The sequence below is a fragment of the Musca autumnalis genome, unplaced genomic scaffold (assembly GCF_047663935.1).
Source record: "Musca autumnalis isolate F117 unplaced genomic scaffold, ASM4766393v1 scaffold_4, whole genome shotgun sequence".
In the NCBI taxonomy this organism is placed as follows: Eukaryota; Metazoa; Arthropoda; class Insecta; order Diptera; family Muscidae; genus Musca; species Musca autumnalis.
The window spans coordinates 12,138,055-12,153,404 of record NW_027411977.1 but is presented as its reverse complement, the minus strand read 5'-3'; the positions used below and the strand labels follow the sequence as shown (position 1 = coordinate 12,153,404).

Here is a 15,350-nt window from a genome sequence, read left to right as displayed (position 1 = left end):
TTATTGCAGGTTATAAAAATGCTGATTATAGTTGTGATTGTATTCGGAGTCTGTTGGTTGCCACTGCAGTTATATAACATCCTTTATGTTACCATACCAGAAATAAATGAATACCAGTTCATCGGCATTGTTTGGTTTAGCTGTGACTGGTTAGCAATGAGTAACAGCTGCTATAATCCTTTCATCTATGGTATATACAATGTAAGTATACAAAGTAAGCAGTTTGTCAAGATTTGTCCGTACAACGAGTTTTATTAAAAGCTAAAATTGTCTTTGACTTTGAACGGAAACATAATAAGTAGATATCGGATTTTTGCATGTTTTTCTGTTTTTTTATTTCTTATCCGATTGGACTCAAATTTTGCATCTAGACGTTTAAGGGTGAATTTTACGAGATTTTGGGGTCTTATCAAAAATATGCTAAATATATGAAAAATATGCAAATAGTTTTTGGCCGAAAATCGTCTTAAAAGTCGTAAAATTATCAGTTAAAGTTGGAAAATGGTCAAAAACCTTCACAGAGTTCTAAATTAAGATTGTTGGCCGTTTAACGTCGATTTTTTAACATATTATTATGTTATTGAGTCCCCTTACCACAGTGTGGTGTAGAGTATAAAAATATGGTTATATGTATATTGTAATACCATTTTCATACCCTACACCACTATGTGGGGAGGGTATTTATTATAAGTTGGTTTTGGCTAAAAAGTGTGTAACGCATCGAAATAATGGTCGATCACCCATACTTAGTATACCAAAATGAATGTCTCGACAAGCTGAGTCGATCTGCCTATGTGTGTCCGTCCGTCTGTCCATCTAAACTTTGTAATCACGCTACATACCGCATTTTTGATCGGATCGTCACCAAATTTTGGGTGTTGATGGGCGTCCCGGAGGGGAAGAAGCTTTTTGATTTTGGTGATGGTCTGATAATATCTAGGAGTCAAAATAAGCAAGAAACTTATTTGGAGAAAAAGTCAAAGTTTTCCAAAGCGAAAATCTGAAAAGCAAAACCTGAGAATGAAAGTAGAAAATATCACCTTTTTAACGATGTAAAGTAGGTTGTCGTAAGTGGTCAAACAACAAATATATTGCAATAGTTGCTAATGAAACCCAACTTTTAATTTTTGCGATTTTAATTATAATGACGAATATCACAGCTTTGGTCGGGGACTTTCAAAAAGCAAAGCCTGTCTATGAAGGTAGAAAATCCTATATTTAAAATGATGCAAAGTAGTTGCCCAAATCACGGAGATATCGCAATACTCGGTAATTTCCATTTTTTTAAATCACGCTACAGATCGCAATTTTGATCGGATAGTCAGGAACATTTGACGGTCAATGGGGGTCCCATAGAGAAAGAAGCATATTGAGTTTGGTGATGGTCGGATAATATTCAAGGATCGGAATGGGCAAAAAACTTATGTGGTGAACATTTCACGTTTTATTCATATGCGGATATCTCCGCTTCTAGTAGGTGTATTCCAAAAGGAAAGCCGTCAATGGATGAGGAAAATATCACCTTTATTATGATGCAAAATAGGTTGGCGCACTTCCCACTTTCCCATTTTTTTTATTTGAATTGTACTAGCGAGTATCTCTGCTTTGGTTGGATGCCTTTCAAAAATGAAGACATTCTGAGCTTTAAAATATTCCCAATTGCATTACTAAAATTGGGGAAATACTTATGATGTTCAAAAATATTACACTGTACAACAAAATTGAACTTTTTTTAAAATCACAGGAAACCTCGCACAGATTATGAAAGTGGACCGAAAAAAAGAAGCCAAGTGTATCGGCGTTTTGAAAGTTTACGTCGGAAAGTAACCTAAATAGGCGTGACAAGTCCCGCCCATTTCTACAGGTTTTGAAATATTCGAAATCAGATTAATTGGAATTCTTGCATTATAGGTATAAAGTGTCTTTGGCAATATTACTGACAACAATACGGGGTATCTTTTTATGAAAAAATTAACCCTCATGCGTGTCACTAAAGGGGTCTTTTTGGTCCCTTTTTGCAAAAACGTTTAGAAACTCCTTTAAAATGTGATCGTATCAGATCAATATATTCTACAAATTTATTTGTCATAAAATTTTACTATAGGTCGTCGAATACACCAAAACTCTAAATCGTACCTAAACCCCAGGAATCTGCTAAAAGTAAAATCACGTTTTAGGGTTAATGTTGTCCTTTATCTGAGGTTATTAAGTTTTCTCCCACAAAACTTCATTCTAGATAAGACGTCAAAGACAAAAATATTCTCCATTAAATTTCAATATAAGTCGTCGAATAAATGAATATGTATAAAGAAAATATGAAGAAAAGACAAAATTTTTTAGTTTTCCATAAAAAAAAAATTAAAAAAATTTTTTTAAGCTACATAAAAGATTTTTGGTACAGAGATTGGGAAAAAAATCCCATTCTTAAATCTGTTCGAGATACTAATTTTGGCTGTTGCGCGCAAAAGTTATGGCGGTTTCAATTCTGATAAAAAGAAAAAATCTTTAAAAGACTCTAATCATTATATTGAGAAACTCTCTTAATTAGGGGCTCCCTACATACTATATGTTTACTGAGGTCCCATAACTTTAGTGAAAAAGTTGTAAATGTTCGCGGAAATTAGGAAAGCATTCAAAACAATTGGTAGTTTACAACTTGTTCTAATAAAATTCAAGCTGTTTATGCATCTGAAAAATATATAAAAAGTATGTAGGTAATCTAAACATCGCGAAGATTCAAATGAAACCAAAACTATTCAAATCCGTTTAGCGGTTTGCATATTATAGCAAAAAACAAAAAATATATTGAGGAAATTTATAAAATTTTTGTAAGAGAAAATATTTATTAAAATTTATTTTGTGAGTTAGTTGAACAAAATGTAAGAAAAATAGGTCGGAGTTTTTCTTCTATTTTAGTTAAATTTCACGCAATAAATCACATTTTTTATTCTAATCACTTCTCGAAAACACGCAAACATCTAGCAGAAGATATAGATATCTTTCAAATAAATGTTGGGTTCCTTTAAATGGGGTATAATCTTGAAATAAAATTGTATCGGGTAATGTTCATTTTGAAATGCGTGTAAATCGCGAAATCCTCAAAATCACTTGATGCGCATGCGGTTTACCAATACAGCGAATTCTTCTCTTTTAATTTGTACACATTTGCCAGGATTTACTTTGGCCGCTAAGATGTAGCATCGTCTGCAGTTTAGTGTGCAACAAACTGTATAACGCTTATATTTTGCACAAAGTGCATACACTTTTTATGCGCATCCGATTTCACTATCAACCGCGAAAAAATACATCGATCTAAACATATTTCAATAAAATCCATCAAGAACCGTGGATGTAGCATCACACAGTATTTTTTGGATAAATCGGATACAGCTCCCATGCCACTAAATTTTTCAAACCGCTGTTTTCGCACAAACGCGAGTGATGATTCACTTTCTTCATTGAAATGGAAACGATCCACATAAAATGCGAATTAGTCAGCGATATTTTGAAAAACATTTTTCGCAATTTTTTCAATTTTTGCAGTAGCCATTTCCGCCGTTCTATTAGATGGATTTTTACGATCTGTAATTCATATGATCCAGATCGTCGAAAAACTAAAATATCGCGGGGTACCAGCACACTCAAAACGATATTGTAAATACTGTACCCAAAAAATAGGTTTTTTAGAAAAAATATCGCACTAAATTTTGGCCTTTGGCAGTAGATTACTCTGCTGCTGTGTGGGCTACATACCCAATATACATATCAGATTATGCGAAATCGCGAGTTCTTTAATCCTATAATTAGTTTTTCGAAATATCCGAATGCGCGTCCCAGTTACATAAAAAATACAAAAAACACCTGAAATCCGGCTTCAAAATGTCAGCATCCATAAAAGGTGGATGCAGTGGAAATTTTGGAAAGTGATACATTAGAAGTGTAATCTTCATTTTGTATTCTCCTACATTTACTTTGGACAGATGTCCGTCATTTGAATGGTTTAATCAGAAATCGAATAGCAATGTAAAAAACCTGTGTGTTTTTACCTATGTTTTTTCCTTTACGCGGTCGTAACTACCACGTAAATTAAATTTGTTTGCTAAATTTTTGAGCTTTGTACAAAAACATCTAAATTAATCCAGCAATAGTCATAGTTACTGGTAAACTACAATAGTTCGCGTATTATAATAGTGCAAACCTTGGCTTCATGGAAACTAAAAAATTTTGACTTTTCCTCATATATACATCAAGTCTGCCAACAAAACACCCAACATTTTTTTTTTTTTTTTTTGAATAAATTTGTTTTGTTCTTTTTTCGAGTCGATGCATGAAAGTAGCACGAAATTTAGTTTTAGACGAAATATGTTAAAAGAAGAAATATTCTACACAAAATTTGTTATGAAAATGGCGTTACAAAATTAGATATTATAGGTAGAAATTATTTGTTAAACTTTTAGCTTCTTAATTAAAATTTATTCCATACTGAGTCAAAATCTTCTAAAATACTTCACTTTTTGGGGATTGTTTCAAAAGAAGAAATGTTTCAAATCAAATTTCATTATGAGTCTCTGGACAAAAGAAATTTGTAGCTATAATATTTAACATCTCCAAAAGCTTTCGCTTTTTATATATGATTTAGTCAGCCAGATAGGTAAAAACTTTAGTATTTCCCTAATAGAAGTGTTTACGAGTAAACAACTTATGCACAGAGGTAGTGGTGTAGGGTATCACATAGTCGGCCCCGTCCGACTATAGCCTTTGCTCACTTGTTATAATTATTAATTATGCAAAAATATAAAATTTGATAAAATATCAAACATTTTATGTAAAATTCAATTTTTCTTTTACATTTTTTTTCTTATTTAATTTTTTTCAAGGGACTGATTACTTGGAGAACGCAAAGGTTTAGTTGTTCGTCCTTTGTAATTAATTGCTTGTAATCTGTGATGAACTCGACTCCTTGCTCCGCTATGTAGTTCACAACTTTCAAGATATGGTAAACAACCTTTGCCCCTCCTGGTAGTTGATGTTCTGTGGCCAAGTTGCAGGATATTTTTCAAGAAATTCGAAGTTAATGCTCAATCTCTCACAACAAGTAAGTCTCACTTGTAATTACGCCTGGTAGACATTTTTTTAGGAATTTCGGAAGTTGTTCTTTTGTTAGTTTGGGTTGAATATTTCTGAAGAAATTTCCACCTTCCTCTGCTTGCTTTGTTACGATGTTGTTGTTTTTCTGCAGAAATTTCCATCTTCCTCTGCTTGCTTTGTTAAGATGTTTGTTGCTATTTGGCTCTTTATTTATTTATTCAGTCTATGGAAATTACAATCCTTACAGACTAGTTTATATTATTAGCGGTGTTTTGCACTATCAGATAAAGCAATGCTAGGCCAACAATGACAGATGACTTTTTTCATTTTGTTATTTCCTTTTTCTGATATTTGTTCGTATTTCGTATTTCAATAGATTTTCAATGAGGTTTGATCCGACAGTGCAAACACGGTAAAGAGCCAAATGGCGACAAAAATATTAACAAAGCAAACTAAAAACTAAACCAATGCGTTCTCCAAGTAGTTAGCTGTACCCGAATAACTCCAAAATTACATTATGTCAGTCCCTTGAATAAATTTAAATAAGAATTGTTTTGTTTTCATTCCAATAATTGATAATATAGGAAGAAAAATGGATTTTTTCGCAATAGACTCAATTTTTGCCTAGTCACTTTTTTCCTGACATTGGCTTTATTATGCTGAATGTTATGGTTATATGCTCATAGCTTTAACCGTTCCAGAGATATGGGTCGCCGAAGTCGCCAAGTAACCAAAAAAAATCGAGGTTTTCATAACTTCGAGGACGCAGTGACACGTGTTAACATATTCCAATTGTACTCAAACTTTGGCAATCTTAAAATCTAAAAAAACTAAATACTTTAGAAAGGTGCCGCCTAAAAAATTCGGACATCGATTTTTTCCCGTTTTGCTAAGACCAGCCTAATGCAACAGACTAAGACAGACTAAGACAAGAAAATATTGAATTTTACATAAAATGTTTGATTTTAACATATTTTATATTTTTGCATAGTTTAATAATATCAAAAATGGTATTACAATATGTATATAACCATATTTTTATACTCTACACCACACTGTGGTAAGGGGTCTCAATAACATAAAAAATCGACGTAAACCGCCAACAATCTTAATTGAAGATTTTTGAAGACTTTAACGATTTTCCAATTTTAATTGACAATTTGACTTTTATGACGACTTTTGGCCAAAAAATATTTGCATATTTTACATATATTGCATATGCAAAAAATACAAACTATGGCCCCGTTATTGAATTCAGTTTTCTTTGAAAGAAATTTTGGGCCAATCAGAATCTTCGTATCTTTATTATTAAAAAATATGCAATTATGTAAAATCCAATGTCTAATGACTAGACTGCGGAATCCTATGCAAATGCATATATGGTTAGGATGGTCGTAGAGAAAATCTGATTAGACAGAAGCTCGTTTTATTACAAAATAAAACGAATTAGGCCCAGAAATGTTTGCATATTTTGCATATCGTGCATATTTTGACATATTTGTACATATCTGCATAAAAAGAGCATATGCAAAACCATATGCCAAAGTATATTCAAGGATTTGTGATCTAAATATCCTACCAAAATGGCTGAAATTTGGTATTAAGTCTTCGTTAGGGTTATGCAACTTTACAACTGAAATCTGTCCGCATAGGTCCACGTCTGCATATAGGCCCCATAGAACGGTACCTACCGATATTCGGTATTTTGAAAGTTGTAGCTTCAATATCCCACCAAAATGACTGAAAATTGGTATTTAGTCTTCGTTGGGGGTATAAAACACTCCACCTGAAATTTGTCGGCATAGGTCCACGTCTTCAAATAGCCCCCATAGAATGGGACCTCCCGATTTTCGGTATTTTGAGGTTGTGGCCTCAATATCCCACCGAAATGACTAAAATTTGGTATTTGGGTTTCGTTGGGGGTATAAAACTTCCCACCAGAAATTTCTCGGTATAGGTCCACGTCTTCATATAGCCCCCATAGAACGGTACCTACCGATATTCGGTATTTTGAAAATTTTAGCCTTAATATCCCACCGAAATGACTGAAAATTGGTATTTAGTCTTCGTTGTAGGTATAAAACTTTCCACCTGAAATTTGTCGGTATAAGTCCACGTCTTCATATAGCCCCCATAGAACGGTACCTCCCGATTTTCGGAATTTTGAAGGTTGTGGCCTTAATATTACACCGAAATGGCTGAAATTTAGTACTTAGTCTTCATTTGCAGTATTAAACTTTCTCCCAGAATTTTTTCGGTATAGGTCCACGTCTTCATATAGCCCCCATAGAACGGTACCTCAGGATTTCTGGTATTTTGAAGGATGTGCCCTCAATATCCACCCGAAATGGCTGAAATTCGGTATTAAGTCTTCGTTGGGGGTATAAAACTTTCCAACTGAAATTTATCGGTATTGGTCCACGTCTTCATATAGCCCCCATAGAACGGTACCTCCCGATTTCTGGTATTTTGAAGAATGTGCCCTCAATATGCCTCCAAAAAGGCTGAAATTCGGTATTAAGTCTTCGTAGGGGGTATAAAACTTTCCACCTAAAATTTGTCGGCTTAGGTTCAGGCCTTCATATAGCCCCCATAGAACGATACCTCCCGATTTTCGGAATTTTGAAGGTTGTGGCTGTGGTTATACATTTCTCTATTTTATTGACTTGTCTGAAGAGAATTTTAAACCGAAAAATTGTACACATAGACATTTTTGTACCTATTATTGAAATATTTGTTGCATAAGAAAATATGTAAAATGCATAAATTTTGCATATGCAAAAATTTATGCATTTTGCATAATTTTGCATATGTCATATGTTTCGATTGCAATGTAATCAGAACCCAAAAATATGCCCAGTCCCAAAATTTGACATGAATCGGACCGAAAATAGGGGTTGCATAAAGTTCCGCTGTCTACTAATGACCAAGCGTTTTCGATATAAAATTGACACCGCAAAATGCGATGTTAAAATCAGTGTTAGCTAGGGTGTCATTTGTCACAAAATTATGCAATATTTGCCAACAAAAAAATTACCAAAAGTGGTTTTCAGATGAAAAAATGATATTCTAAAAAACATTGGTAGTTCTTGGAGAAAAATCATGAAAATGGGATATTTTTGGTCTGCTCGACTAGAGGTAACGAATTAACTGAGTGTTTTATTTAACCCACACCACCCGTTTCCTAGTATCAACTTGTAATTACCGCCAGAATATTTGTTGTTTTGTTGTTGTAGCAGCATGAAACCTACGTAGAAGAATAGGTTAGATGCTGGGTTGGCCGCTGGCTGAAACAATATGTTTTCGGGTCAATCCGGTACGGTAAACAACTGATTTTGATTCTAGTTTTAGAGCGCCTAAAAGTACATCCAGCTGTATCGATCATGAACATTTCTTTTAATAAATACATATTATTAACATCTGATTGATACTTTCTTACTTGTTAAAGAAACAGACTTGATCCCCTGACATTTTGACTAAAGCCATCAAAATATCGAAAATCGGGAGGTACCGTTCTATGCGGGGTATATAAAAACGTGGGCACATATAACCGTTTTCAACACTAAACAGTATCCTATGGCAAGCTGTATCTTGATTTCATCAGACAGACGGACATAATTATATCTACTTAGACTGATGTTATTATTAGATATATTCATATACAGTGACTGTCATTGAAAATGATGCAACGTGAAATAAAAAAGTAAACGTTGATAACTTGGAAACGAGTTGAGATTTTTTAACAATTCAAAAAACAATTTTGTAGGCTGAAAAAACTTTAAGGTGGCATACAAAAATATTCCATTTACAGTACCGTTGTACTAAATTTTTACAGAAAAACTGAAAATGGATATTTTTATACCCTCAGCATTTATGCTATCGAGGGTATATACACTTTCATACGGGCAAAATGTGCCTCATCGAAATAATGGTTTTAGACCCCAAGTATGTTTGGACGAAATGTGTTTCAGACAATTTGGAGTCGATTGAGCAATGTCCGTCCGTCTGTCTGTCTGGCTGGTGCGCACGATAACTCTCGAACGGATTAATCGATTTGGTTCAAATTTTGGCTTTCGTAATATGTTGCCCAAACTTAGTTTAAGTTCGAAGATGGGCTATATCGGTCCACTCCTTCCGGTACCTCCCCCACAAAATTTCGGAAAAGTTCAGTTTAGGTTCATCTCTCGAATCGCTCTGATTTTTGTTTTAGGAACTTGTATTCACTGTCCTCCATACGACGGTACAAGTTTCATTAGGGGCAAGTCCATACTTCCTGACAAAATAGCCTGAAAGTTGCAAAAAACCCTATGACACCGTGTGAGGTGGTTGGAGCTCAAGATAACTCTAGAACGGATCTGCCGATTCGGTCCAAAATTTGGCCTTAGTAATATTTTGTCTAAACATAGTTTACATTTGAAGATTAGCCATATCGGTCCACTCCTTCAGGTACCTCCCCCACAAAAGTTCAAAAATATTCGGAAAATTTGTTCATACGGTAACTCTTGAAAAGGGTGGCCGAATTGTCCCATACTTTACACATCCTAATATATCTTCCTGATATAGATCAGGTTCAAATATGGACTATATTTGTCCACTCCATCCGGTACCTCCCACACAAAATTTCGGATAAGTTCACTTTAAGACCTGCTATCCAATCACTTTCATTTTTGTTGAAACAACTTGCATTCGCTGTCTCAATTACGATGGTAAACGTTTTTTTCAGGGGCAAGTCCATACTTCTTGAGCAAACATCCCGAAGGGTTTAAAAACCCCCTATGGCACCATATGTAGTAGCTGGAGATCCACTTAATGGTCAATGTAAATCCATTCCTTTTAATATCTCCTCGGCAAAACATTTGATCTATAATCCTAATGAACATTTTTGTCGGTTCAAATTCCCAAAATTTTTAAAAACCCCTAAATACATACGTTTTTTGGGAAAAATTTTTTCATTATATACAGGCTGATGGTCGGCTCTGTCGGCATAGCCGACTGATACTATTTTAATTGTTTGTATATCATTTTTGGAACATATAATACCTTCCAACTTTCTTTCTCAGCGGTAATAATTTCGAATTCCATACATCAGTAGACGCTCTTCAAAACACTACTTGATAAGCAATAATTACATGAGAAAGCACAACGACTGTGTGGTAAGTCCAGCGGGATATGTGTATTAGTTTCTGAATAATTTGCAATTTTAGAAAAATAAATCCCAAATTAATTTTTGGGGATTTATTTCATTTCCAAATTCGGGGAGTTATTTCATAATGAAATAAGACCCCAAATTTTTATACGAAATAAATCCCCAGAAAAATGAAATAAATCCCCAAAAATGTAAATTATAGTTGTAAAATGTAAATTAATCATTGAAAATGATGCACCACAATAATCATTAATAATTTCCAAATTTTCTGCTTTTTATGCCATTTTAGTAATCAGAATGGCGGAATAATAGGTTCCATATCGTTTTCAATTGTTTTGTCATTGATTCCGACAGAAAGAATGATGTTCCTGACGTAATAGTGGCATGTTCGTAATTAGTGTCCCTTTATAGCAATTTGTCTACACCTTTTTCAGATGTAATTCGAAACATTTTAGTTGTAATTCGTAACATTCCATTTGTAATTCGAATTATTCCATTTGTAATTCGAATTATTTTATTTGTAATTCGAATTATTCCATTTGTAGTTCGAATTATTCCACTTGAAATTCGAATTATCCCATTTATAATTCGAATTATGCCATTTGAAATTCGAATTATTCCATTTGAAATTTGAATTTTTCTATTTGCAATTTGAATTACAAATACAAAATTACAAATAGAATTCTCGAATTACAATTAAAATAGTTCGAATTACATCTGCAAAAGGTGTAGAAATTTCTAGTTTTTGAAGATATTTTCCAATAAATGACTATGAAAAATCGTTAGGGTTATGTCCAAAGTACGTACAAACAATTTAGTGATATATGGAATGTCCTGTATTAGCCAGGCTTGCCCTATATTATACTAGTCTTTAACCGCGTTGCCCTGATAGAGGTAGAAATCGGGGCATAGAACAATTTCTTTGCACTTTTCTTTGAAAATAGTTTTCAGAAATATTGTTATGGGGTTTCTACACGGTATGTTTTTTACATATTCATGCATAGCAACTGTCACTTTTTTTTAAAAAAATATCGACTCGTTTCCAAGTTATCAACGTTAACATTTTTTATTTCAGGTTGCATCATTTTCAGTGACAGTCACTGTATGCATTTAGATGTTATTTGAGCTCTTCGATTTTTTCATTATTTGTATACCCTTCACCATATTATGATACGCTAGAATGATTTCAACAGACGGACATGGTCTGAAAGAAAATTACGTTGTATCAAGGAAATTTGTCATTGATTTGGAACCAAGGAACAAGGGAACTGATGAGATCCAGTGGCGTGGATCGAAACTATAGTATTCCCTGCCTTACCCCTTGGCGAACAATGCCAAATCTTTTCCACTAATAAAATAGTTGTTTTAAAATATTAAAACAACAACAATGGGATTGAGCCAGACTATTTTGAAAAAACAAAATTGCAAACGCTATCACAATAAAAAAAAAACGCCACAGTGCTTCTAATTGAAGACACTGGCACGACGTGTGTTGTTTTTGCTGTAAAGCAGACCAACCAAATTTTTGGTGTGTGCATTCGTTGAAATTCGACGACAAATACTAGTGGAAGAGGTTTGAATTGTTTTCGCAGACACTTTCGTCGGAGTTGTATGAGGTTGCCAAGGAAAAACTTCTCATTGAACTTTTTTCTTTGCTTAGCTTTATACTTCGAGCTGACGATTGATGTTTGGGTATAAAAAGTTTCTTGTTGAAGAAGTTATTGAAAAATAACTTCGGTGGAGAATATCCACAAACAAGAAACAAGGGAACTGATGAGATCCAGTGGCGTGGATCGAAACTATAGTATTCCCTGCCTTACCCCTTGGCGAACAATGCCAAATCTTTTCCACTAATAAAATAGTTGTTTTAAAATATTAAAACAACAACAATGGGATTAAGCCAGACTATTTTGAAAAAACAAAATTGCAAACGATATCCCAATAAAAAACGCCACAATGCTTCCAAATGAGTTTCATAAAATAACTTTCATTATTGTTTCATAGTACTAATGTGAATATTTCATAGCATTACTAGAATTGTAACTTCTAATTACATTATTGAATTAATAAAGAAGTATCATTGCATAATTATGGAAATTTCATTGGAATAATGAAGAAAATCATAATTTTTATTTAATGAAACTTTTCATTTATTCAACGAAACTCTACGTTGATTCAGTGTGGCTATATCGATTCAGAATTTTATCCATATATACTTTATATGGTCGCAAATGTATATTTCAATGCGTTACAAACGGAAAACAAACATAATATACCCTCCATACTATGGTGGAGGGTATAAAAATTGGCCGTTGTCGGGACTTCGGGCACCAAGAAAGAACATTAAGTTGCAAGATGATGTATTCATAAGATTAGCAAATATAGCAATTATAAAACAACAAGCCCCCGAATCTCATCAACAAATATATAGCATTTTGTACCACGGGTCATTCCTGAACATTTTCTGAAGATTTCATGAAACTATGTTTAATAGTTTAAAAAAATGTTTTGAAAAGAGTAGGCGCGGTCATCAGTTTTCCAGACAAAAAAGTGATCCGGTATTTTGGCTGCAAATATGTACCTAAGGTCGGAGACACAACCCCATTCTCTCCCAAAATTAATGCTGAAACCGACATAATCATAAGTTTGGCATATACATATAGCGTTTGAAAGAAATGCGTGGCAAAAGTACACAAGCATTTGCTGCCAATTTCATGGAAATCGGTTCAGTATTTTGCAGATATAACATATCCGTCTTTAGGACCAAAAGAAGTACCTAGATTCTAGATTAATTCGTAAATGTTCAAACCGATACATTCGTTATTATTGCAAGTGTAGTGTTTTATTTATTTATTTATTTTTTTAATATCAAACAAAATATGCAGCTTATTTTCACCGAGAACCATCCCTGAAATTTTCAGTAAAATCGGTTCCGTAGTTTTGTAGATGCAATATAGTTTAAAAAGTGGGCTTTGCCAAGACTTTGGGTCCCAAATAAGTACGTTAGGTTGGAGACACAACACAGCCACAATTGTCTCGCAAATTAATTTCCAAATCGAAACATTCGTAATTATTGTAAATATAGCATTTGGCAATATGTAGGCTATTTTCAACGGGGACCATCTCTGTACATTCCCTGACAATTTCAGGAAAATCAGTTCAGTAGTTTTTGTAGAAAAGATTAAAATTGAAAATTTAAAAAAGTGAATCTCACTAATTTTGTGGTGTTGTGTACATTAAATTACTTTTAATAATTTTTTATAACTGTTCAAACTGAATATTCTAATTATTGTCTATTTCTCTTCTAGGAAAAATTCAAAAGAGAATTCAATAAGAGGTTCGAAACTTTCTTGTGTCATTTTAAGACAACTGGCGACATACATGAGCGTACAATGTCTATGCATACCAGAGCTAGTTCTTTGCGTTCAACTTATGGTGCAGCACGGTTGCGCAATCAGACACATACCAGAAGTATTTATAATCGCCAATGCTCAAACGAACACGACAGCAAGCCCTATGAAGGCCAACCAATTTGTAATTTTATAACCTATAATGTGAACAGCAATTGTGAAGAAACTGTGGTACATGGATTACAAACGAATGGTTCCGATGTTAAACCAACGGAATTTGAAACTAAACGAAACGTTTCCAACTGGCAATGGCAGCGAAATGATTTTAAACCCCTACATCCAGAATTGTTGGAATGTGAGGTTCAGGAGGAACAACTATTAATGGAGGAAAAACATCAACAGCAGCAGAATGCTGAAAACAACGACTTCCATGAACATCACGTCAATGGGCACAGAAATGAGTCATGTAATTCCCCAGCCGATAAACAAAAGTGTATTATACGAACACCACACCATACCATAGTTTAAGATGCATTGTTATATAGTTAAGATTAAAGCAAATAAGTTCAAAATGTTAAGATATAGTTTGTTCAACCTACTACGAATACTCTTCTGTAATTCAATATAAAATAATCTATACCATGTACTGTTCCCACCAATAAATATCAACGCCTGGAACGTAATTTTGTGAGTAATATCTTTGGTATACCATAAAAATGTGATCGAGAACTATTAACGAGGTTTATACAGACTGATGAACACTAAGAGTAGAATGCTTGCAGTTTTCCATTACCCTTTTCATATCAAGAAAACTAAAATAAAATGTATGTTCCAAAAAAATAAGTATGCTGCAAGGAGAATATTTTACAATAAAGGCATTTATCTCTTTAGATCAAATTTTTATTGTTTAATTAATTATAACAATTTCTAGATGAGAATACTAGTTATACATATGTATGAGTGAATATAGTTATAATGTATGTATAATTGTATATTATATGTATTATGTCAGTTTTATGTGTCAAATTACTATTGTAATTAATTTTATATTATCAATTAATGTAAGCTATCAGTATTATAGAAATACATAGTATGTATGTATCTATTGTTATGCAATAAATGTATTTATCCAATTATTCATTTGGAATGTTTTACTTTGATACGGTGGTATAAGCTGAGTTGTTGGAAGAAATTGTTTTAAGTCTATATTTGGAATAAGATGATTTAAAATGAAAGTATAATAGAGTGCATTTATAGGATCAACGTGGTTTACGTTTTTAGTGTTTACAGCCCAAACACCAAATATGTTTATTGGGTTGAATTTTAACCAAAATGAATATATGATTTTGAAACAACATACAGTGGATCCAAGAGAAAGTCGTACACCTAATGAAATTTATTTAATTGACTTATATCTCCGACACAAATAGGGATATGAAAAAAGTATTTACACAGCTTTTTAGTCCATTTAGTCGACAATTTATAAACACGAAATAAGAAAATATTCAACCCCGTTTACATTGTTATAAAATTAAATTAGCTTAAATACTAGCGCCAACCGAAAGTCGTACTGTAAATAAAGACAAAGTACTTGTTAATATAATTAAGACTAGTAAATTTTTTTCATTTTTTATTAAATCCTACGATCGATTTAGCGTAACATCAGTGCTTCTTTATAATCTGGAAACATAAATCGGATTAAAGGGACAGAAGTGTAAAAAATTATTTTTATGAAACCAAATGACAATTATTTATTAAACTTTACA

General features: G+C 33.3%; 1 protein-coding gene across 6 annotated transcripts in view; it reads left to right on the top strand.

Annotated features, from left to right (window-relative positions):
• Nucleotides 1-14,724, top strand: part of Lkr (Leucokinin receptor) — a 229,211-nt gene extending 214,487 nt beyond the window's left edge. For all 6 annotated transcript variants that reach the window (XM_073987768.1, XM_073987762.1, XM_073987767.1 and 3 more), the window contains 2 exons: nt 10-201; nt 13,543-14,724. In XM_073987768.1, coding sequence (XP_073843869.1) covers nt 10-201; nt 13,543-14,112 — 762 coding nt within the window. In that variant the 3' untranslated portion in view covers nt 14,113-14,724. The remainder of the gene's footprint in view (nt 1-9; nt 202-13,542) is intronic.
• The last annotated feature ends 626 nt before the right edge of the window (nt 14,725-15,350 follow it).